This window comes from Anastrepha ludens, chromosome 4 (genome assembly GCF_028408465.1).
Source record: "Anastrepha ludens isolate Willacy chromosome 4, idAnaLude1.1, whole genome shotgun sequence".
NCBI classification, from domain to species: Eukaryota; Metazoa; Arthropoda; class Insecta; order Diptera; family Tephritidae; genus Anastrepha; species Anastrepha ludens.
Genome location: NC_071500.1, coordinates 63,194,569 through 63,219,238, shown reverse-complemented (window position 1 = coordinate 63,219,238; position 24,670 = coordinate 63,194,569). Strand labels below are relative to the sequence as shown.

The window sequence follows — 24,670 nt, the reverse complement described above, 5'->3', positions numbered from 1 at the left end:
TCACGCACCATTCGGCTACGGCGGCCATCATTTGATCGTAGACTGTAAAATACTTCGCGCATTGTATCTGTATGCATATGTATGTATGTATGTGTGTAAATGCTCAAAATAATATTGACACACCAATTAAGTTCAGATCCATTTTTATTAGACTTTATTTTTGCTGATCATGAAAAGTAGCATAAAGTATTGTACAAATACTATCTACGTTTGCATGATTATTTTATGCAAACTTTAAATTAAGTTTAATTGCTAGAAACACAAGAAATTAAATTATCGTAATAACTAATAACTGGTGTCACATTTATATCTTTCAAGCTTGGCGTGTAAATTAGTATAGCACGTTCGATTTAGAACAATTTAGGGTTTATCTTTGCATAACGTAGTATAAAATGATCAAAAAAGAAAGTTAGAAATGGGAACACCTCTTAGCGGCCAAGAACGCAAGCAAATGCAAAATTTTGCCAATTTATTGCCTTTACATTAATTGTTTTCTGTTTTATCGCTTTACGTTTAATCAAGCTTCTGCTCTTTTTGTCTTCTTGTTCGCTTTTGTTTTTATTTTATTATTTATACTGTGTATTGGACGCGATTACTTGTTTTTTACTGCCACTCAATGAGTGAGTCATTTCATAAAGACAGAAGCCCACAATATGGTATATCTTAGTAAAAATTTTGGGTTATTTTTCGTTAAGGCATTATTAGTTCGACAGCGAGTAATTAAATTTCATGTATCCAAAAATTCGAAATTAATTGAAATATTTTGTCTGTGTTATTTCTGCGGATATACAAAAATGTATACCACAAACATATTACTCGTTACTTGTTGCAGGTTATAGAGTTATGTATGTTAAGGATGTACGAGTATATACTTGCGTTCGATGTATATAATTTGTTTGTTTCCTGCCATTGATTTGAGGTGATGAAATATAATTGTGTAAAGGTAAAATTCGGAGATACGATATATCTCCAATTGAACTGCACATTTAGGTCTTTCAAATAAACATTTTACTGTACCCTTATTTTTTATTGCTGCCAATGTTGCGGCCGAAAAGGGCGCCCAATCAGCAAAGTGACAATTAGCCATCGGTTTCCTATTGAGCAGGAGACTCGGGGTAGACAGGCTCTTCCCATTTTTGATGCACATCAGGTGTTAAGTTAATAATATGCACATGTACCGCTTGATGTTTTTCGAATTTGGGCGGAATGGCACATAAACGGTACCTAACTTCATCCCCCGGCTGCGGCACGTATTCACCCTCGATACTGAAATTCGACAAATCAGTTTTATGTAAACGAAATCGGGACTGAAAGAAATAAGCTTACTCAGAAACGTGACAGAAAAGATCTTCACCTCCTTTACCGGGTGTAATAAACCCATGGCCTTTCGAACGACTGAACGATTTCACTATCCCAGTTTCAATTGGATTCTCCAACGCGCGAGCAGAGCTGTAAATATACTTTATTTAAACATTAAATACAAGCTGGTAAGGAAAATACAAGATATGTTAAATCTAGTGGGCGAAGAAAGTTTTCAAGTCGCAATGAAAATGTGGATCAATGTTGCATATCTACATACATAACTAAAACAGAAAACACTCACGTTGAAGCAGTGCGTGTGCGCTTCGTAATAATTGGACTGGGAAGCTGTAGCGTTAGATTTGGGCTGTGGGAGTTCTGTTGGCGGCTGGCGGGGGGTTTTCCAGCCGCATCTTTCTCAGGTGTATTTAGTTGGGACATAATTAGTTCGCTTGTTCCTTTATTATTGTGTGAATCTGTTAATTATATATGTTTTGCTTTTAATTAAGTTGAGTACCAATATTTCACTTGCTAAAGATGAGAGGTAGTGCGAAATGGGTCAGCTTCGATGAAGTATAGAAAGCCTCTGGGGTAGGCGTCGCTGAAGCGGGTGGGTACTATTAAAACCTAATAGTAAAAAATAAAATATATTACTTACAATCTTTCTTAATTCTAAGATAAAACAATTATATTCAATCGTTTAATATTATTGTACCGATTTTGGTAATTTGTTCAAAGAAATATCGGAAGAACACCGCGAAATACCAATGCAATTTAGGACTGACTTTTCTCTGAATTTGACAATCGGCTTCGCAAAATTACCTAAGGAATATTACCATATTGGTGAAATAATTAGATATTTTTTATACTGTTTTTTTATAACTGTTGCTGATTTTCTAAATGCATAAAATAATTTAAGGCAATATAACTCAAGACAGTATTATCTAGACACAATTGAAAATAAAGAATACATTTTGGAATTTAATTTTATATGAAGTTGTCATTAAGTTTTTTGCTGAAATAAACCTCATATTTGCTATTGTGAATGGAAAAGCCGTCTAAGGAAATTAATTGGACGTAGTTGGTAGCACAATTGGCAAAAGGGTTTCAGTAATATTTATTAAGAGTTTAGAACTTGAAATAGTACGAAATTCGATATAATGTTAAACATTTTTAATTTTAACATGAAATACGGATTATTACTCCACGACTACTAAATTGTGTACGACTTATTATTAAAATAGTCAATTAAATTTGCGTTTTACCAAATTTCTGAATATTCGCTCTGTTCTATTTTAATTGTTCCGGTACCTACATAATTATTAAAATATTTCTGAGAACAAACAAAAGTACAACACTGAGTTACCTCTACCGCTGCTTTTGAATCAAAGTTCTGAAGATTGTATTATATGCAGGGAATTTCAATCTCAAAATTTAATAGACAAATGTGTGGTTTTTGCCAATTTATTTTGACTGACACTATCTGACTTTTATCGTAAGAAATATGCAAGATTCTGGCTCACATAATGAAACTCAAGGTGATCATAATTATGTTGCTCGTCGTACGCGTTCAACATCCAGTGAGGACTCCAGCATAGAATTTAATAATAGTAGTCGAAGGAGAGAACGATTTCGGCGGGGGCGAGCTCGGAATACAGATCATGACTATATAGCGATTAGAGCAATTAGCGAAGATGATAATGGCGGCGACGTCGAAACTGAAGCTCAACCAAATGCTGAGCATTCCGATGAGGCGCAACCAGTCAATGAAGAGGACAACAATGAAATAGAAGATATGGACCCAGTTAATGGTTTGGCCGAAGCAGCACGAGAAGCGCTAGCTCGGAATACAAACGACGACGATGCAGTAGATGGTAGTACGTACGATTTCAATTGTCAATTCAATATTTATTATTTATTGATTTATTTGTAAATATAATTCGTTGATAGCAGTTTCACATGAACCAACACCTTTAGATCCTATGGCAGGGTCTAGCATCGCTGTTAATGTTGCTGTACCTAACGGAACTGGATCAATAGTAAATTTAGCCACACCATCCCCACCAAAAAAACGCAAACGTCTTACTGGAGACACTCCGAAATCAAATACTCCCCGTGTGAATACACTCACGGGGAGCGGTGCAGACGGCGATGAGGAAGATGAGGGAATGACATGTCCTATCTGCCTCGATAACTGGGAAATGTCAGGTGAACATCGTCTAGTATCCCTGCGCTGTGGTCATCTCTTTGGCGACGCATGCATTCGCCGTTGGTTAGCAGAAAGCGCACGTCAGTCAGGTTTTAAAGCATGTCCACAATGTAAAACGAAAGCCACAAATCGCGATATACGCTGTCTATATGCCAAACGTCTACGGGCCATCGATCGCAGTGAAGAGCATCGACTGCGCGATGAATTGGATGAGGAGCGTCGGCGCTCACAGTCACTACAAACAGAAATAGCAGCCTTGAAAATGACACATAAAGTGGTAGTAATGCAATTACAGACTATACAGGATGAGAATGATCGCATAAAGCGGATGTTACGCGCTGGAGCTGGTGGCGGAAGTTTTAGTTACGAAGCTGAATTGGGCGATGACAAGCAATTATTACGACTACAGATGCAACGACTTTATCTTGAGCGCACAATCGAAATAACTCGCGAGCCTGGCTGTCGTGTATTAATACATGCCGAACGGCATTCATCCATTTTGGCATCACAGAAGAGTGCTCAAGGCCTTTTTCCTGGCTTTGGTATTCGTTTCATCGATGAGCAGTCATTTCGTACCTCAACGTTCTTGCATGCATCGTTGAAATTAATCCGCGATATGTGTTTAAATTCCGATCAGCAGCTTTTAGCTGTAGCTAGCATGGAGACCCGATCAAAGCTTTTCGATTTGCGCTCCCGGCAAGTAGTTTCTATATTTGAACCGGGCGAGAAAGCACTTTGGGCTTGTGCAATGAACCGCAAAGATCGAGAAAATGTGCTGTATTTGGGTGGTTCCAATGGCAGCACATACACATATGACATGCGTTTCTCAGACAACATTTTGGAGGAATACAAAACGGACGGTGAGTACCACTGTTAAATCCAACGATGACAATCATTTCATATTTTTATCTGACACATTCCTATTGCAGGAGATCTTAGCACTGTGATTAACGTGGCCAGCGTTTCCGTCGGCACGCATTTCCCTTACGGTGGCTTTCTTGTCTGCAAATTGCAATCAATTTGGTTTTACGAATACGTTAATGGTGGCGACATGGTGATTCCAACCCGTCTCAGTATTGAAGGTCCCTTTAGTTCAATGCATTTCGATCCCGCACAGGAAACACTTTTGGTGTCAGCTCGATGCAGTGTACGTTATCCCCAATCCCGTTACATTGTTGGACGCTTGGAGAAGGTAGACGGCACGACGGTGCTCAATGTAAAGGTAACATTTAATGGATCCAAAGCGACTCCAGTGATGACACGTTGCACACAAGTTGCTATAGAAGCAAATACCCTAGTTGCCGGTTACATGCAGGACGTCAAACAGCTAGCTTTATTTGATGTGCGACGGGAGCAACGGATTCAAACACTACCAGCACAGGAAGTTATCTATGACATTTGTCCAATTCACGGTAGTAATGGTACGTACCTGGCGGGCCTCTCTGAAACTAAATGCCGCATGTACAAACTTACGTCTACAAATAATTAGTAGGCTGTCATGAGACTTAGTAGCAACTTCCTTAATTAAACTTACAACTACAATAATATTCTGTTTTTAATTAGGCTGATGTAGGTATATTTTTATCAAGTTCCATTAAAGTTTTCTTTTCACAAATTGGTAAACAAAATAGCCACTTTATTTTAAAGGATTATTTTGGATTGTACTGGCATTGTTTTTGTTACATGAGGGAGCAACCAAATGATATTTGTGATCATTAAGTCTAGACATAAGCTAAGGCAAACACTAAAAGGATTTACATTAATAAAGTCTTATAAAATATGGAAGTACGGTTTTATTTAAACGGAATATGAATAGAATTCTTTCTATGATTTATATATTTTATTAAATTCCCTAATATTATTTTGATTACTCTGATTATATTGATTACTTTGATAGATTTTACAGCATAAACATTGAATACAAAAACATTACAGACTGCTGCTAGAATATCAGTACTTGACCATTCAAAATGATCCCTTTGGTTGGCCCCGACATACTACAGGGTTTGATTGAAAAGTAATAAGCCTTCCCGCGCGGAGCGTCTGCCAAGCGATCAACCGAATCGGCTGGTGGGGGAAAATGATCGTTGGACCTCCCCCTTCCACTAGAAACCGGTCCCAGTTCGCTGGCAACAGCGGTGCAGTCAATATCGCTCCGCGCGTGAAAGCTGTTTTAAAATTGTGTTAGGATTTTGCAGTGGCGTAAATGCAGCGATCGTTGGAGCAACGTTACACGATCAAATTTTGCGTGAAGCTAAACAGTTTGTACCTCCAGCAAGCACTGTAAATGCGGCATTATACAAAGAAGTGCTCCTTCGGCTGAAAAGCCGCGTCGCCCGGGTTAGTCAACCACCGCCTCGTCAACAATTGGACCCTTCATCACGACAATGCGCTGGCGCACACCGCCTTCCTCTGCACCTCTGCATTGGCCAAGATGGGGGTTCGAACCGTCCCTACAGCCCAGACCTGTCCCGACGGACTTTTTCTTGTTCCCGCGCCTGAAAAGAAAGCTGAAGTGGAGGCTTTTGGACTCCATCGAGGCGATCCAAAAAACTGTGACAGCCGAATTGAACGCGATTACGGCGGATGAGTTTAAAAAATGTTTCCTGCAGTGGAAGGACCGCTACCAGCGGTGTATTAACGCTCAAGGGTCCTATTTTGAAGAATATTAAATAAATAAGGCTCATTACTTTTAAATCAAACCCTGTAAACATATGTCCGGCATGTGAAGGCACCCCGCACGGCACTAACCACCTTTGCACATGCCCCAACAAACCCACTCATCTAATACCCCTCTCTCTGGACCCAACCCGTCGAAACAGCTAGTTTCCTGGGCCTAGCGTTAGATGAGCTAGACGAAGACGGCCGGTGATTACACTACACTGACAGGGCAAAGTTACTGCTGTTGTGGATTTTCACAGATCCTGTAATGGGACCATGGCCATGTGCTTACCACACTTCAGAAATCGTGATAGGTTCGACGACAAATAATTTAGGATTTGGTTTGCATCTCAGTTTCGTTTCAAATAAGGCTTCCCAGTGGGAAATGGGGATGTCGTACACTCTGAAGCGCGTATCTTGTCAGTATGCCCTTTACCAGCTGTCTACTAAAACTCGGAGTGCTTAGAACTGTTTTCCTCGGCACATGTAGAGAGTTTTTGGCAATATATCGCATATGCGTTTGCCAATTACTTCAGAAGCGGAACGTATAAAGACTTATCTGCTGTTGATAGGGTATTGTATCTAGGGAGAATAGCTGTAATCCATTAAGGCCAAGCCGAATCCATCATACAAGGTGATTGCATGTATTTTGTTTTTCCAATTTGGTGGTTTGAATGGCAATATTTCTTGCAATAGAGTTTTATGGGTTGCTGTTTTTGTAGCATTTTACAACAGGGGCTTGTAAGGGCAGTGAAGTTATCGGTCGTCATCGTCAATCTGAACTAACCGCGGGCAGAGCACACTTAAATTCCAATCGGCAGACATGCTTTCATCCGACCATATTTTGCATAGTAGCTGATGCATGCACCTTACTAGCTCCTCGCCGCCATGTTTGAATAGCTCAGCCGGTAGTCCGTCGGCGCCGGCGGCTTTATTGTTCTTTAGCCGAGTTATCGCCATTCTCACCTCGTCATGGTCGGGTAGCGGAACGACAACTCCGTCGTCAACGATTGGGGTATCGGGATCTTCACATTCTCTGTGACATGCGCAGCTATCACTGTCGAATAGGCTCGAGAAGTGTTCCCTCCATAATTTAAGATTGCTCTGTATTTCAGTCACCAGATCGCCGTCTTTGATCTTACAGGAAAACGTCCCGGTCTTAAAACCTTTTGTAAGCCGCCGAACTTTCTGGTGGAATTTTCGGGCGTTGTTCCTATTGGCCAGCATCTCAAGCTCCTCACCCTCACGTATTTCGGCCTCTCGTTTCTTTTTTCGGATAATACGTCTCTCCTCCTTTTTTAGCTCTCTGTAGCGATCCCACATGGCTCGCGTTGCGCCCGATCGCAGCGTGGCTCTATAGGCGGCATCCTTTCTTTCAGCGGCAGCATGGCATTTCTCGTCGTACCAACTGTTTTTTGAAACTGTTTGCTTAGCATAATAATGGAAACATAGATGCTGCGCTATGTAGATGCTGTATCGGTACATTAGGAGGGCCCTCATCGCCGTTTTGAGTGAAGTGTTCGGAAAGTCTGGAACTACATTCTCTGCGTATCACTAGTTCGAAGCGACCAGGTGGGCGGGTGTTGCATAATTTTTAGCTGGTCGGCAAGACTGCCTTAAATGTCGGCAGCAACGGCGACTAAGACCTTGTTGTGGGGTTATTTACCATAAGAATTGATGTATCAAGGGCTTTTAAAGGTTGTTGTCGTTGTTGTAGCAGCATAAACATTCCCCATACATATATGGGGAATGCTGCTAAAGTGACAGTCCTTGGCCGGATATAAATCCGGGTCGTTCCGGTAACGTAGAACCGACTGTCGTGGGAACAACTTTTAAAGGACGTGCGGCATGCTTAGCTATACGTGATATTAAGCACGCTTGAGAGACACAATCCCGCGTTTTCTATTCACGTATCTATGGCTCTTGGTTTCGACCCACACTGACCACGGGAGCATACAAAAAACCCTACTTAGTTGTAGCTTGTCACTTTCAAACGCATTAGTACCTTATGCTAACTTCTTCAGAAAAATTGGTGCGCTTCTCATCATGAGTTCCCAATTTTTCCCTCACATCAGTCGAATTCCACATCGATTCAATATCGCTTCACACCAGCACTCGTTAAAGGTTTGCACTTCGACATCACTTCGAGCGCCTATGCCTTCAGGTCTTCGGACCATCTGTATACCAGTGCTGGAGTTTTCTTTCGAGAGAAGGTGTATTTCAGCTTACATAATCGTCGAGTTCGATCCTGAATTTCCTCCCAAATTTAATACCTGGTATATACCTATTTTTGCTTGTTTATAAATAAAAGTGCTGGTTTTTTAAAAATCCCTCGAAAATGTTCTGTTCGGTTTCCATACAATTTTGGCCGAGAGTCGCCAATGTTCGGTCCCGTTAGATTCGGTCTTAAAATGCACTGTTCGGTTACTCTCTTATTATCAATATTATTTTCAATTTATACCATATACATACATTACCTGAATGATATATGTATCTATATATATATTTATATATATATATATAATTGGCGCGTACACGCTTTTTGGCTGTTTGATCGAGCTCCTCCTCCTATTTGTGGCGTGCGTTTGATGTTGTTCCAAAAATGGAGGGACCTACAGTTTCAAGCCGACTCCAAACGGCAGATATTTTTTATGAGGAGCTTTTTAATGGCAGAAATACCCTCGTAGGTTTGCCATTGTCTGCCGAGGGGCGACCGCTATTAGAAAAAACCTTTTTTTTCTTCATTTTGGTCTTTCACCGAGATTTGAACTTCCTCTGAATTCCGAATGGTAGTTACGCACCAACGCTTTCGGCTACGGCGGGCGCCTGAATGATTAGCCATTTTAAATAAGCCAGCAACTTTTCACAAAATAAATAACAAAATGGTTGGTTTCTTCGTCTTTCAGTGCTCCGACTCCGTACAAACAATGGACAAAAATCTAAAGTGTGTTCGGAATTTGTTGAAACTTTTTTTCCGTACTTTTTTGCAATTTTGTACTTTTTGATATGGATGTAAAATAAGTCATAATTATATTATTATTTTAAAAATTATGAATAGACCAATTTTCAGAAAACAACACAATGTTCCTAAAATTAAGAAAATAAAACGAATATATAAATTTATGATGCATTTATTCATTTTGTGTTTCGTATCAGTTTCTGAACTTACATACTCAGAGAAGGAACTTATTTGATGCAAAGAGTTCCGTGCTATTATCTGTTTCTTCATTTTCACAAATATATTGTTTAATACTTGAATCGGAACCCCTTGATGATTTGTTGCCTCGAGATGAAATTAATGGATCTGGCGATCATAGCAAATAAACTCTTTATTGGTATACAATTTTTTTTCAGTTTTTCGAGTATGAAAAAGCCGATATTTTTTAAAGTTTTTGTGTGAACATTCTAACGCTTCTTCAGATAATAAACCAAAATACGTTAAAACAAATAGTTATGTATGATTTAATTGAAAGAAACGACTGGCTCGGTTTGTTCAACTCCGTCAAAATAGCATAATCCAATTAAGGAGAAGAATATTTTCTTAGTATTCATTTATTTATTTGTCTAACCAGAGAACATTGTTCGTAGTGATTACCATTCGGAGTACGTAGGTTTGAATCTCCGTGAGACACTAAAATGAGAAAACATTTTTTTCTAATAGCGGTCGCCGTTCGGAAGGCAATGACAAACCTCCGAGTGTACTTCTGCCATGATAAACCTCCTCATAAAAAATATTTGCCGTTCAGAGTCGGCTTGAATGTGTTGCATTAACATTCTCTGGTGAAAGTCCTCTAAAATGTTTCCATCGCAGTAGTCGCAATAAGGATTGTCGTCCATGTCCACTAAAAACTGGGTCAGATCGGCCATCGAAGTAACTGCGCAATATTCTCCTCAGGTACATGAAGACCCCAATTCGCTCTAGGGCATCTAAGGTTTTCGCCCAGTTTGCAGAGATGAAGGCATTTCTGATGTCTAGGGTGATAATCAGGCAGTACTCTTTGGTGCCATTTAGCCAGCGGGTGCAAGCTGGATTGCTGAATATACGGCATCTATCGTTGACCTCCCCTTTCTAAATCCGAATTGATTTTCGGACAGGTCTCCTTTTGATCTGACTTCTGCGTCTAGTCGATCGGATAAAATGCGTTCGAGCACCTTTACCGCAGAGTCGGTTAGACATATTGGTCTGTAGCTCGACGACTCCTCCGCTGATTTACCTGGTTTTGGAAGCAAAATTAAATTTTGGCGTTTCCAATTTTGGCGCTTGAAACTGTAGGTCCCTCCATTTGAGGAACAACGTCAAGACGCTCGCCACACATGGCCAAATCGCGAAAAATAAATGTATCGGGAAGGCGCCACCTGTAGTATTCAATTTGCCTTGATTTGTGACAGTATTATAAAAATTGTTCGCTTTCGGTTGACAGCGTTTTATTCTCAATTTGACGATAAGTCCCACTCATTCATTTTCAAGAATGAATAGAATACTGATTGCGCCTTCCGAATTCGCCGCGTCGTAAGAGCCCACGAATAAACAAGCAAAAGGAAGGGGTCATTAGTTTGTTTACTTTAAATCTCACAAATCACAATATTACCAAGCCATTCACTGAATTTTCACAAGCATGTAATTTATCCTCCTTTTGTTTGTTTTGTTCGTTTGTTTTCTATCGCGAAGGGAGCTGACGTCAGATTGTCAAAATCGCGAAAAATAAAGTAACTGTTTTTTAATGGCGCTACCTTAGATATGCAATTCGCCTTGATTCATTTTGTACGGGATTACAAAAGTTTAGAATTTATTTAATAAGACGGCGCTTACACGGGACAACTCGTAACTTGTTGAAGGGGGTGAGATGAAAAAAGGAGGGGACACCGAGTTGCTCCTGCTAGGACAATAATAAATAATAAAATAAAAAATGAATAAAGCAAAATGAAGAGAAGTTGATGAAATAAATGAAGCAAAGCAGTATGAAATAACGTAAAACAAAATATATAAAAATAATTAAAACAAATTAATAAAATGAAAAGAAAAAAGTTTAATAAATTAAATTTAAAAAAAAGTGATAAGAGTAATTTGTGACATAAAATATTTGCTACCACCTGATACTTATCTGGAATGACCAAAAATAACCCATTGACTTCTTACTAGTCCTCGAAAGTTGAGACTTTAAAACTCGGAAATTGATTAAATAAATATATGTAAACTAAACCCCTTCCCTCGTAAACAAGTAAGGCAGTAACTGAAACTTTATATGATTGTAACACAGTCTACAAGCTTTAATTTTATTTTTATTTTTCTACAGTGAGCAAAGGTATCCATACATAGATTTAGCATAAACGGTCAGAGGGTGTCTTGGTGGAGTTTTCATTGGCCATACGGATAATTCCATACTAAATTGCGTTTCTCTAAAAAATGTGATATGTGTTTTGTATATCCATAGTTGATATTTTATATTTTTTATCGCTAAAACCTCAACTTTACTTTATTTATTTAAGGGGTTAGGGCCAATCAGAATTAAACAAAAACTTGATTTTTTTGCATTTTCTTAAATTATAATATCTAAAAAATATTGTGTGAAAATTTGAAGTGAGTCCGACAAATACTTTTCGAGTTATTCAACAACAAACAACGGGCACTCGGGTGCTCCGGAGCGTAACTTTTACAATAAAATTTTTTTTTTTTGAAATTTTGCTAAAGTCAAGTCGAAAGATGATGTATTAATGCTATGTTTTTATTTATGTATGTAAAATAAAACTATTGACAAACAAAATAATATATATATATATTGAAAATCATAATTTTTTCAATCCTCTGACTACCCCAAACCCCTAAAAAAAGTTTTTTTTTTGCTAAAAAAATAAACAATTAGAGCATTTTCATGGTCGGTCAAGCAGTTCGTCGAGTAATCTATAGTATCCATTTAATTATCTTTCTTAGTTCCTTTTAGAATGGTAAAGAATGAATAAGCAAAACGCACTATCGCCAGAAACGAATTCATATTCATAGGCTTTAGGCCGCCAGCAGTGAGCTGTAAAACAAAAAATTATATAAATAAGTATGTTCTCTTCTTCTGAATAGCGTAAAATTAAATATAGTATTTGGCCGAAACTCATACGGCAAGTTTTTTTAGGGAAACGACATTATTTATTCCTTTATTATTGAGAAGCAAACCTCGACGGTCTTAAACAGACGTGCTTTAGCTTTATAACTTTCTTTGTTGATATTTGTGTTAAGGGGTTACATGGGTTTCGTCGGGTAAAAAAAGGCCTATTTTCAATATTTTTTTCTTCTATGTAAAAAATTATTTATTTAATTCAAACTTTTTTCTGATTCTAATTCTATTTAAAGAATCATTTCTGAAATTTTCAAAAAAAAAAAAAATTAAAACTCCTCCATTGTGGCGTCATTTTCGGTGACCCCTCGAAAAAAAGGTGCGTCCGCGTTGTCAGCATAACTCCTGACAGGCTCATAAAAAATGAAAAAACAAAAATAAGTGCTTTAGTTAAGACCATAAACTCGTGCTTGAACGAAGGAGATGCTTTCCATTTCAATTCAACCGGGCTATTCGGGTCATGTTCTTCGATTTTGATGTAACTTAAATATGTTGCTCTCTGGTCAAAATAATGAGACACGTATTTTTTTGTTCGCCCGAAAAAAATTTTTTTCAGGAGTTATCGGCAATTTTGTTTTTCGGCTCAAACTCGATTTTTTTAATTATATAAGAAAAAAATTTTTTTAAATGCCCATAACTTAGTCAAAAATGAACCGATTTTAATAATTCTGGGTTCAAAATGATCGTCATTACTTACACGAGCGACTTCATGTAGAAACAATTGCAAAAAAGTAGTTGAAAATTTTTAATTTAGCAAAAAAGAAAAAAAAATTAAAATTTTTCGAAATTCAATATTTCAAAAAGTGTATCTTTTTTATAACTTCTTCCAAATCAAGAGGACACCTCAAACTTCAATTAAGCTAATTGCCCAGCAGCTAAAATGAGTTGTTTTTGAGTAATGAATTGGCCCCAGGTAATGGTTTGGGCCGGAGTAACCGCAAAAGGGCACTCTTCAATCGTTTTCAATGAGCCTGGCGTCAAGGTAAATGCGAAATATTATCGGGAAAGTATTCTGGAGGTTGCTGTGAAGCAACAGATGATTTAATAAATATAAAATAAGTTAATATTGTGTAAAAAATTCGTGAAGTTTCATTAAATTTTGCTCAAAAAGAGCTAATTACTTTTGCTCTCAAGTTTCACTCAAATACTATACGCACCCTATATAATAAAATAAAGGTTCTATTGTAATTTTTCGGTCGCCATATGGTATTTAAATCGACTTCACCGGCATTAAGGGAGCTGAGAAGAGGCGAGTCGAAGGTAGCTATGGATTTCTTGTGCAGGCTTAGGGGGTTGTGGCTTGTGGCCTCACAATAAAACCTTACCAGCACTCTTATCTAGCATCTGTATACATACATACATATAAATCTATGGTATATACAAGGCGGCGCAAAAAGTATCACCCTATTTGAAGACATTGAAACTTTTTCATGTGCCGATTAATACAATGTTTTTCACTTGATATTTACGAAATTTACAAATTTACGCAAATGCTCTAGCTCTCAAGAACAACATGCGCCAAGAAGAGAAGCAGAAATTTGCTCCAAAAAATATTTTTTTGTTTTCCAAACATGAAAAAATTATATAATTATTGTTACAAAAATACATACAACTTAAATTTTTTTAATTAAATATGGAATTACTGCAAAATAAAATCGGACCGTACTTTAGCGGCACCTTGTATGTACTGTACATATATCAGCACATACCTCCAAGGGCTTTTGACCAATAACCATTATTAACAAGATGTGTTTGCGAAAGTCCTTGCTACGATCAATCCAATTACAGTTATAAGCAGCGTGAGCAATATTTATACCCTTTGAGTTGGAGTCAGAAGGTTAAGAGAAAAATATTAATATACCATATAAACAAATATACATACATAAATACGGACTTAAAAGTAAGAAATTGAATTTACCTCAATGCAAAAACAGTTGGCCAGCCAAAAGATGAAATATGTCGAAATTGTTACAAAAAAAACTAGTTGAATGTCTGTAATCATAAAAGCCAGATTGTAGTCCTGCAACAAGACGGCTTCAAATTAACGGAACATTTGCCCAAGTAAATTTTAAACTATATTGAAATGAATTTTAATTAACAAAAATGTTTAAACATTTAGAGGACGGCTAAAGAAATACTTTAGGCAAATCATCTGTATAGTTGAGAACTGTAAAAAATTACAAGTAAAAGGATGTGAGTTTGACAGATCGTGTGAGTCTTAGTCTTTTTACTTGGGCGTATTGGAGGGTTACTATGCCAAATTAGGATTTTTATGGTAAAAATAAAAACAATAGAATATCGACAAAAAAAAAAAAAAAAAATATATTTAACTTGGAAAATTTACATAGCATACATAGCAAATATTTTTAAGTTATAATACAAAATTTTTTTTTTTTTTTAGAAATACAAAATTTGTACGACAGTTTTTAGAATTTTTGATACGATTTTCCATGAAATTTAATAATTTTTTATGCAACCAGGTTACACACAAGAGCATTTTGGAATCAGGTGATCTCAACTGTGGGCTTGTTTTGAGGACCAGCTGAGAGTGTTTTTATTAAGGGATCTGTAGAATAGACTTGGGTCACAGCAAAGTGAAAAAAAAAGAATTAGGTGAGGCGGACCCATCTTGCCTAAAAGTATATTAGAAACTAGGATCATAATAAAGTATTTGCCACTCGGGGCGGTATAGGACTCAATTTGCAGTAAGATATCAAGACCCATTCCACAAACTAGAATACTTTCTCAGCCTAACATAAACAATAGTAAATACCCTATCGGGATGGGGCTATCGATAAATGCCAATAAAATGTGCAAGTGCGCCCGATTTCGTTAAATTACTTCACATTCTAGTTGAGAATTGAAGCTAAGTGTATTGCGCGAATGAAATAATATGTAAATAACGCCAATTGCTAAACAAAGTGCGAGGTCTAAAAACTTTATATTCAAAGAAAAAAAATCGTATTACAGTTTGTTGGTTGCGTATGCAAAAATCTTGAGGCATATTGCAGATTTATGAAACGACAGGGCACGTTAACACAAATATGATTTTTTATACATCAGAGGTCTTCTTTTTCTTAATTAGCGCTATAACCGCATACGCGATTTTGGCCGAGTTTAACAAAGCGCGCCAGTTGTTTCTTTCTCGTGCTAAACAGCGCCAGTTGAACACACTAAGTGAAGCCAAGCCCTTCTCCACCTGATATTTCCAACGCAGAGGAGGTCTTCCTCTTCCAGCTCATCGAAGCCATATCGCATACTTTCAGAGCCGGAGCTTTGTATCCATTCGGACGACATGACCCAGCCAGCGTAGCCGCTGGATCTTTATTCGCTGCACTATGTCTACGTCGTCGTAAAGCTCACACAGCTCATCGTTCCGTCACCTGCGATATTCGCCATTGCCAACGTGCAAAGGTCTAAAAATCTTCCGCACAATCTTTCTCTCAAACACTCCAAGCGTCGCTTCATCGGATATTGTCATCGTCCACGCTGCTGCGCCATACGTTAGGACGGGCATGATGAGAGCCTTGTAGCGTGTTAGTTTTGTTTGTCGAGAGAGGACTTTACTACTCAGTTGCCTACTTAGTCCAAAGTAGCACTTGTTAGTAAGAGAGATTCTACGTTGGATTTCTAGGCTGACATTGTTATCGGTGTTAATGCTGGTTCCTAAATAAACGAAGTCTTCTACAACCTCGAAATCATAACTGTCAACAGTGACGTGGGTACCGATACGCAAGCGCACTAACTGACCCATTCGCTTTGTTTGCATCTTTATCCAGTTTGGAAAAGGCAGAACTAACAGCGCGGTTGTTAAGCCCGATGATGTCAATATCATCGGCATACGCCAACAATTGTACGCTTTTATAAAAAATTGTGCCTGAGCGATTAAGTTCTGCGGCTCGTTCGACCTTTTCCAACATCAGGTTAAAGAAGTCACACGACAGCGAGTCACACTGTCTGAAATCTCGTTTGACGTTGCTGGCAACGATATCTTGCATAGCCGTATTAGTTTTGCGGGGATACCAAATTCAGACATCGCGGCATATGGTACTCCTTTTCGTACTGTCGAATGCAGCTTTGAAGTTGACGAAAAGATGGTGTGTGTCGATTTTCCTTTCATGGGTTTTTTGAAATATTTGGCGTATAGTGAATATCTGGTCAATTGTGCACCTTCCAGGTCTAAAGCCACACTGATAAGGTCCAATCAATTGGTCAGACAGAGGTCTTAACAGTGGAAAATCATGGTCTCTACCTGACAGTTTTGTTTAATATATGTGTATAAATAATTTACGCTTACACCCTTTTTTGGGTGTTTAGTGGAGGTCCGTCTCTTATTTGTGGCGTGCATCTTCATGTTGTTCCATAAATGGAGGGACCTATAGTTTTAAGATGACTCCGAATGGCAGATTTGAGGAACTTTTAGAAATAATCTTGGAGGTTTGTCATTGTCTGCCGAGGGGCGACCGCCATTAGATAAATCTTTTTTTATTATTTAGTCTTTCATGTACCGAGATTGATACTCCCAAATGATAGTCACGCACCAACCCATTCGTCTACGGCGGCTGATATCACGTTGATGTAAATACATGGGATGAGTAAAGCCTTGCTATATTATATTTCTTTAAAAATAAGCACTTATGTGTTTATATTTCTCTCATTGCTGTAAAAGAGTCATAATCCAAAAAACTCAGATATTGAACAATTCCAAAGATTTCTATTTACTATGTATCGTAAGCAAAATAAAATACATATGTATTTTTAACCAATGAGATATCGCCATTAATTGTTTACTGGCATATAAGAAAACAGCTGGCCGTATTTTTTTAATTTTTTGTCTTAACGGAATGCATATCTCACCATATTTGAATAAACGATTATGACGCAAGGTATTATGCAAAAAATGCTGACATCTACAAAGTTTCCAACAGAAAATAGTGCTTCCAAATCCTTGTGATATCTAAAAACGTATTTGTTATTAGAAAAAAAAGAAACAAATTAATTCAAGGTTGTCAAGGGTAAAAGAAAAAGGAAAAAATAGCGGTACTTTATACAAATTTAAATTTTACAGAATACTCATTCAAAGTGAAATACTTTTGCCCGATTCATTCTCAACACGCAGAGGGCTTTTATGGGGATAGAGAAAGATTCTTGGCATTCAAGTTAAATAAATTTCAAAAGAAAAACATGCAGATCATAATGTGATGGACATTGTAAAACGGCTTGGCTTGGGATGGAAAATGGGGCTTAAAAGGCGTTTTGTATCCCAGTAATGCATTCCTAACCCTGGTTATCGAAAATATCTTCAATATATGAATGTATGATAGATACTTAAAGCACCTTTCTGGTCTAGAGACGTGAAAATGAAAGGCGTTGAAAATTGAAGAAAAAGAATCGGTATCAATTGAAAATCGTTTTTATTCATTAGATCAATTGTTTACTAACAAAAAAAAATATTTCTTTCAGTCACAATAATAAAAAAAATGCTTTCCCTTACGTAACACATGCCACTGGCGTAACTGGCGTAACTCAGGTACGTCTGAAAAAAAAATTCGGTCGATTATTCATCAGGAGATATGTCGCTATGGTGGGTAGCAGATTTACAAAAAGAAAATTTTCTAGATATTATATCTGTTTATTGGAAAAACAAAAAAAAAGGAATTTTTTCACGTTCTCGCTCTTAAAAAAATAGAAAAATTGATTATAAAATTTAATTCTGCTACCCGCGAGAGCTTCAAGTCTACTCAATAGCATATTAAAAATTCAAATCAATCGGTTCAGTATTGTTGAGAAATTACCAACGCCTAATTTAAAAATAGTTTTGTGGGCGTACTCCAATCCGAGCCGTGTTAAAGGACTGTAATGTCTAACCTACAACGATTTTCAATATAAAAATTTCCAAGAATATTCTTGAAAGTATAAACTATCATAACATGAAAAAAAATCGATTTTTTCGAAATTCTAGACCAGAAAACGTCTTTGGTAAACGAAACATTAACGTTTATGGCTTCGACTATACTAAAGTTGGTATATTTTAATCTCTCTCTGGTCTAAGTCGATCATTTGCATAAAATATATTCAGCAGTCTAATCAAGACAGAGCTGGTATTCAATCTCAGAAGACGGACAAATCAGTACATGTGGAAATGGACAAGATTGTGACCAGTTATGTAATCTTTTCCCAGCAACCACCCATAGATATATATTTTACTGAACGCTTAACAATGCAATTAGTCTAGACATAAACTAAATTTAAGTTACGTAACAACTTAAAGTTATTTACTCAAGCTGTCAAATCAGCTTACGTATGTAGCGTCATCTATACTAATATTATAAAGAGGAAAACTTTGTTTGTTTGTTTGTTTGGTTGTAATGAATAGGCTCAAAAACTACTGGACTGATTTTAAAAATTCTTTCACCATTCGAAAGCTACATCATCCACGAGTAACATGGATTATATTTTATTCTGGAAATAGGGCTCGAGATATAGGTCAAAACGTGGACCCGGGTAACCTTCGGATGTGTATGTACAATATGGGTATCAAATGGAAGCTGTTAGTGAATGCTTTAGTCCAGAGTATTTTTCATGCCACTCCGTGACTAGGGTCTCGAGATAGAGACCAAAACGTGGACCCTAGAATGTGTTTGTACAATATGGATATCAAATTGAAGCTGTTGGTGAATGCTTTAGTACAGAGTATTTTTCATGCCGCTCCGTGACTGGGGTCTCGAGATATAGGTCAAAACGTGGACCCGGGTAACCTTTGGTTGTGTATGTACAATATGGGTATCAAATGAAAGCTGTTGATAAGTGTTTTAATACGGGGTAATTTTCATACCTATTGATGACTAGGGTCTCGAAATATATGCCAAAACGTGGACCCGCCGTGTCTTTGAACCGAATTAAACCAAACTTACACACATTGTTAAGGAGGTATTGAAGATGGTTTCCGTATAGTTTGGATACCTATTGGTAGATAGGGTCTCGAGATATAGGTCAAAACGTGGACCCGGGTAACCTTCGGATGTGTATGTACAATATGGGTATCAAATGGAAGCTGTTGGTGAATGCTTTAGTTCAGAGTATTTCCATCCGCTCCGTGACTAGGGTCTCGAGATAGAGACCAAAACGTGGACCCTAGAATGTGTTTGTACAATATGGATATCAAATGAAAGCTGTTGATAAGTGCTTTAATACGGGGTAATTTTCATACCTATTGATGACTAGGATCTCGAAATACAGTACTATCTCGATAATCCGGACACGCGGTAGTCCGGTCACATCTATAATCCGGACAACTGCATAATTCGGACAGTTTAACATTTTTTACTCTATAATCCGGACATTTTTCAAATTTGCTTCGCAATATGAACATACATATGTATTTTAATTTTTAGTTTGCTTTGTGAGTTTTTCGTAAAATAGCAGTACTTTAACAACAATATATGTATACGAAATGCAACAGCATAAATCACGCGTTGTGTTTATTCTTTAGTGACAAACTGAATTGAGTGGACATTATTATTATGAGCAGTGGAAAATTTAATAAAGGGGCTCATAAAACCCTTACTCTTCAGAAAAAATTTGAAATTTTAGATCTCCTTGATAAAGGAAAATCATTAAGATGGTTTGAAACAGAATTTGGTGTCAACAAATCTACTGTTTTTGACATAAAAAAGAAACGTGATGCCATTAGAAAATTCGCGACTAAATGTGAAATGAAATAGTACATACTAAATAAAAAAAATGTTTGATTATGTACAGATGTACATAATAGGACTATGAATAAGTTCGTGCGGTTTTTTTCGAAATTTGAAACTTTATTGACGTAAAATGGTTACAAATTTAATATTCAAAATATTGTCCATCGCTTACTACTACTTTTTCCCATCTTTCTGGCAATTCACGGATTCCCTTTGTGAAAAATTCGGTCGGTTTTGCCGCAATCCACGAATCGATCCATTTTTTGACTTCATCGTAATTACGGAAGTGCTGGTCAGCCAGGCCATGTTGCATCGATCGGAAGAGATAGTAATCGGATGGCGCAAGGTCTGGACTATACGGCGGGTGGGGTAGGACATCCCATTTGAGCGTTTCTAAGTATGTTTTGACCACTTGTGCAACATGTGGCCGAGCATTGTCATGTTGCAAAATAACTTTGTCGTGTCTATCGGCGTATTGCGGCCGTTTTTCTCGCAGTGCTCGGCTCAAACGCATCAATTGTCGTCGGTAGACATCCCCCGTAATCGTTTCATTCGGTTTCAGTAGCTCATAATACACAACACCCAGCTGGTCCCACCAGATACACAGCATAACCTTCAGGCCATGAATATTCTGCGCCGACGTCGATGTTGAAGCATGGCCAGGGTATCCATACGTTGCCCGACGTTTTGGATTGTCGTAATGGACCCACTTTTCATCGCCAGTCACAATTCGATGCAAAAAACCCTTTCTTTTGTGCCGTTGAAGCAGTTGTTCGCATGCCATAAAACGGCGTTCAACGTCTCTTGGCTTCAATTCATACGGCACCCAATGGCCTACCTTTCGGATCATTCCCATGGCTTTTAAACGTTTGGAAATGGTTGATTGATCAACTCCCAAAGTTTTTGCAACCTCTTCTTGCGTTTGAGCCGGATCTTGATCGAGCAATTCCTCCAATTCGGTATCCATGAACTTTGGCGGCGCACCCTCGCGTTCTTCGTCTTCCAAGCCAAAATCACCACTTTTAAAGCGTGCAAACCACTTCTGGCACGTTCGCTCAGATAGAGCATGCTCACCATAAACTTCCACCAAGATACGATGACTTTCGGCTGCTTTTTTCTTCATATTAAAATAATGAAGAAGAATTCCCTGCAAAAACACATTATTTGGCACGAAATTCGACATTTTCAAGTGTGGTAAAAATATTGTTGTTTACGCTTCAAATAAAAAACTTATACTGACGTTTGTGCCTTACGACAGTAGCTCTCCAATGAATGTTTGGAAATGTGGATCGATGGAATAATAATCAAGTTACGCCATCTGTTGTAAAACCGCACGAACTTATAAATAGACCTATTATTATTATGTATATTAAGTATGATTGTACTGTATTTAATAAAACTATTTATGTACATACATATATCTGAATTGCGTTATGTTCATTTCAAAAAAACAATGTTTAGTTGAAAAACAAAAATCATCTATAATCCGGGCACCCCCATAATCCGGACGACCCCTAACATTAAGGGTGTCCGGATTATCGAGATAGTACTGTATATGCCAAAACGTGGACCCGCCGTGTCTTTGAACCGAATTAAACCAAACTTACACACATTGTTAAGTAGGTATTGAAGATGATTTCCGTATAGTTTGAATACCTATTGGTAGATAGGGTCTCGAGATATAGGTCAAAACGTGGACCCGGGTAACCTTCGGACGTGTATGTACAATATGGGTATCAAATGAAAGCTGTTGATAAGTGCTTTAATACGCGGTAATTTTCATACCTATTGATGACTAGGGTCTCGAAATATATGCCAAAACGTGGACCCGCCGTGTCTTTGCACCGAATTAAACCAAACTTACGCACATTGTTAAGTAAGTATTGAAAATGGGTTTCGTAAAGTTTGGTTGTAATTCGGAGCACTGGCAACGGGTACAGCATTCTTTTGAACCAGCCATAATGTCGCTTACTTTTTTAACGCTTGGGGCGGAACTGAACTGTCAAATTGACAGTGTGAGTTACAATGTGTCAATATTTCTTTCTGATTTGGATGCCATAAGGAAAAAACGTAAGTGCAACATGTAAAAATTGTTTGTGGATTTTTTTGGAGTGGATTTTGGAACAGTGAATAATTTCTTACGAAATTTGAGAATTTAATGTGAAATCCGAATGAAATTATGTGTTCGTGGAAAAAAAAATTTTTTTCGTTTTTTTTTTTTGAAAAATATAAATGGATAATGGTTAAAAAAGCTCCAATGCTTAATAAGACATATAAATTGAAACGAAAAATTCATGGATGATCAGGAAAAAAGACGATTGTTTATTCACATGCGTTGATTTGAAATTTAAAAACAATCTTCTTTTTTCCTGATTTTCAATTTATATTTTATATTTACTCAAAAACAAATAGAAAAACAAAAAATATTGTTTATGCCAAAGCGCTTGAATAAAGAATAAAGAAATAAATAATATGAAAATCATATATTTTCTGTTCTAAACCATATCTATTCTATTTTAGTGTGCCCAGCGAAGGGGGCCTGGTTTGCTAGTGTCAAATAAATAAGAGCACACAATTTTTCTTTATATATTATGTATATAATAATCTTTTTTCTTAGTTTCATTGAGTTCGATAAATAGTTCTAACAAAAAATAATCCCTATCTTTTTTGCCTATACACGTCTTGCTTGCTCGTCGGTGACCTCATTGCCTTTAATCTCGCAGTGGTCTGGTATCAAGCACGGCATGACTTTTCCTTTCGATTTCAGAGGCAAATGGGATATTCAAACTGTTATCGAGGCTTTCACTGCCACAGGCCAATAGTCACACTACGCTTGCACCAAGCGGCCTAAGTGGTGAGGGAGCTGACCTTCGAAACATTCAATGGAAAGAATACAGAGGTGGCGACATCAGCGAACCTATCTTGGTGTCAATGAATTCGACAGAATCAGCTTATTTGCTACGTAATAATACAATACTTGCACTCATTTTATTGTTGTATTGATTTTCATTTTTACTGTTATTCACGAGCGAGTTCCCGCTACAGCGTGATTATCTTTCCTGTTTGTTTATTGTTTTTCAACGAAAATGGTTCTCGCGGTTGTCGCAACTTGTAATCCGTCATTTCGTTTGAAAAATGCCAAGTGTCAGAGAAGCACAGTCTAGATCGAGTTTTCAATGAACTGCGCTCTATAGAGTTATTTGATGCAAGCTCAAATTGCGGTGTGCATCCATCTTTCTGACTCATTCATTCGTCGCTATGCTTCCCCATCCCCCTTACAGCCTCGCTTTGGCCCTAGTAGCTGTTTTCTATTTCCAAAAGAGAAATCATCTCTCAAACGGCAACATCACGGTACCCCAAGTGACGTTAACGTAGCTTTATAGCCAACCGATACTTTTTATACAAACCCTGTATGAAGTGAAACCCACTCGCGGAGAGATTCAACCATGTAGCGTAAGAAAAAATCGGAAAAATATCAAATTGAATTACCTCACTTTTTAAGAACTCGGTGGAAAATTAGTAATGATAACTAAGCTTAAGAAGTATGAAGCTTTTGTAATGCAATAATACTTACTTGAGTATTAGTACGTGGCGTTGTATGCATTTTTTAATGCATTTTAATGCTTGCAATTCATTCATCTCAGACATACTTTCCAATTTCTGTTGCAGATCTTTCATTAGGAAAATGCCAAACGAGATGGATATCATAAGCACACACAAATATGAAACGTACGTTAAAAGTACTATTGGTGCAAGCCATAAGGCTTGTAAAACGGAGATTATCTCATAATATGGACTTGCGTACAAATCGATGCCTGGGAATTGAACTTCCACCAGTAGTTCTGAAAAGGAAAGCACGTACGTCTGTGTATATGAGACTTGTTTATTCGCAAAGAGTAAGGGCGCGGATTTTTTAACATAATTTTGCTTATTAATGTTCACTATTCACTCACTGCTACTACTGGTCATCATCTGTATGGAGGAAAGACAAAAAATACAGATTATCATGATGCTGAATAATAATATAGAGGCACGTCGTGTTTTTCGGGTGAATCCATGTAGTTTTTGCATTGTCATTTCGTTGTTTTCGATCTAAAAATGGTTAGGTATAATTAGAATAGAAAACATGACATAAGCAATAAGCGGATATTTGATTCAATTGCAAAATTTTAGTTTTGGTTGCTTCTAAACTCACCTGTAGGTCAAGATACCAATTCTCAATATCGTTGAAAAAATTCAAGAACCTCTCCTGTTTGGAGAGCACCAAAAAAGAACGAATTGTTATCGTAACTAGACCTGAAACTTTGAATAAATTTGCCACAACTTCTTCGAAATTATTCCAAATTGTATATATCCTATAAAATGTAGCAAAACAACAGAAAATTGGCAGAGAGAGCAAACAGAAAGCGAGTTGTCGATCTCCTAAATAACCAACTCGTTTCATATATTCCAAATGCACATTGAACAATTTCCTACAGAAACCCATTTTTATGCTGAGAAAATCTTTTGTTTGCAGACGATAAAATTTCTGGAACGTATGCGCATAAACAAGAGCAGACCTTTATATAAAACTTTCATATATATTAGATATTCTAATTTTTAATCTATTTTTGTAGATGTGCAAACTGTGTGGCAGAGCCCATGCAATCAATTTAATTACTATTTTGTAACATGTAATCACATTTACTATATTTTCA

General features: G+C 37.4%; 3 protein-coding genes across 7 annotated transcripts; 1 reads left to right on the top strand and 2 right to left on the bottom strand.

Annotated features, from left to right (window-relative positions):
- Window positions 1-126: 126 nt before the first annotated feature.
- LOC128859583 (cold shock domain-containing protein CG9705) lies at window positions 127-2,120 on the bottom strand. Of its 3 annotated transcripts, XM_054096518.1 has the most exons (5): window positions 2,015-2,120; window positions 1,817-1,926; window positions 1,604-1,757; window positions 1,327-1,449; window positions 127-1,266 (listed from the first exon to the last, which is right to left on the bottom strand). In XM_054096518.1, the coding sequence occupies exons 3-5, from the start codon at window positions 1,738-1,740 to the stop codon at window positions 1,095-1,097; spliced, it is 432 nt and encodes a 143-aa protein (XP_053952493.1). In that variant the 5' UTR covers window positions 1,741-1,757; window positions 1,817-1,926; window positions 2,015-2,120; the 3' UTR covers window positions 127-1,094. The 3 variants fall into 3 exon arrangements, with proteins under 3 accessions (XP_053952493.1, XP_053952492.1, XP_053952494.1); XM_054096517.1 differs by having other exon boundaries at window positions 1,604-1,926; XM_054096519.1 differs by having other exon boundaries at window positions 1,604-1,900; window positions 1,958-2,061.
- A 297-nt stretch (window positions 2,121-2,417) lies between these two features.
- Window positions 2,418-5,288, top strand: LOC128859581 (E3 ubiquitin-protein ligase RFWD3). Of its 3 annotated transcripts, none has more exons than XM_054096511.1 (3): window positions 2,418-3,173; window positions 3,250-4,368; window positions 4,438-5,288. In XM_054096511.1, exons 1-3 carry the CDS (start codon window positions 2,804-2,806, stop codon window positions 4,995-4,997), a joined length of 2,049 nt encoding a protein of 682 aa, XP_053952486.1. In that variant the 5' UTR covers window positions 2,418-2,803; the 3' UTR covers window positions 4,998-5,288. The 3 variants fall into 3 exon arrangements, with proteins under 3 accessions (XP_053952486.1, XP_053952485.1, XP_053952484.1); XM_054096510.1 differs by having other exon boundaries at window positions 2,418-3,176; window positions 3,253-4,368; XM_054096509.1 differs by having other exon boundaries at window positions 2,418-3,176.
- A 6,698-nt stretch (window positions 5,289-11,986) lies between these two features.
- LOC128861571 (odorant receptor Or2-like) lies at window positions 11,987-24,670 on the bottom strand. The gene is made up of 7 exons (XM_054099812.1): window positions 24,169-24,670; window positions 23,927-24,065; window positions 23,548-23,815; window positions 17,131-17,230; window positions 14,192-14,293; window positions 13,983-14,090; window positions 11,987-12,189 (listed from the first exon to the last, which is right to left on the bottom strand). The coding sequence occupies exons 1-7, from the start codon at window positions 24,457-24,459 to the stop codon at window positions 12,082-12,084; spliced, it is 1,116 nt and encodes a 371-aa protein (XP_053955787.1). The 5' UTR covers window positions 24,460-24,670; the 3' UTR covers window positions 11,987-12,081.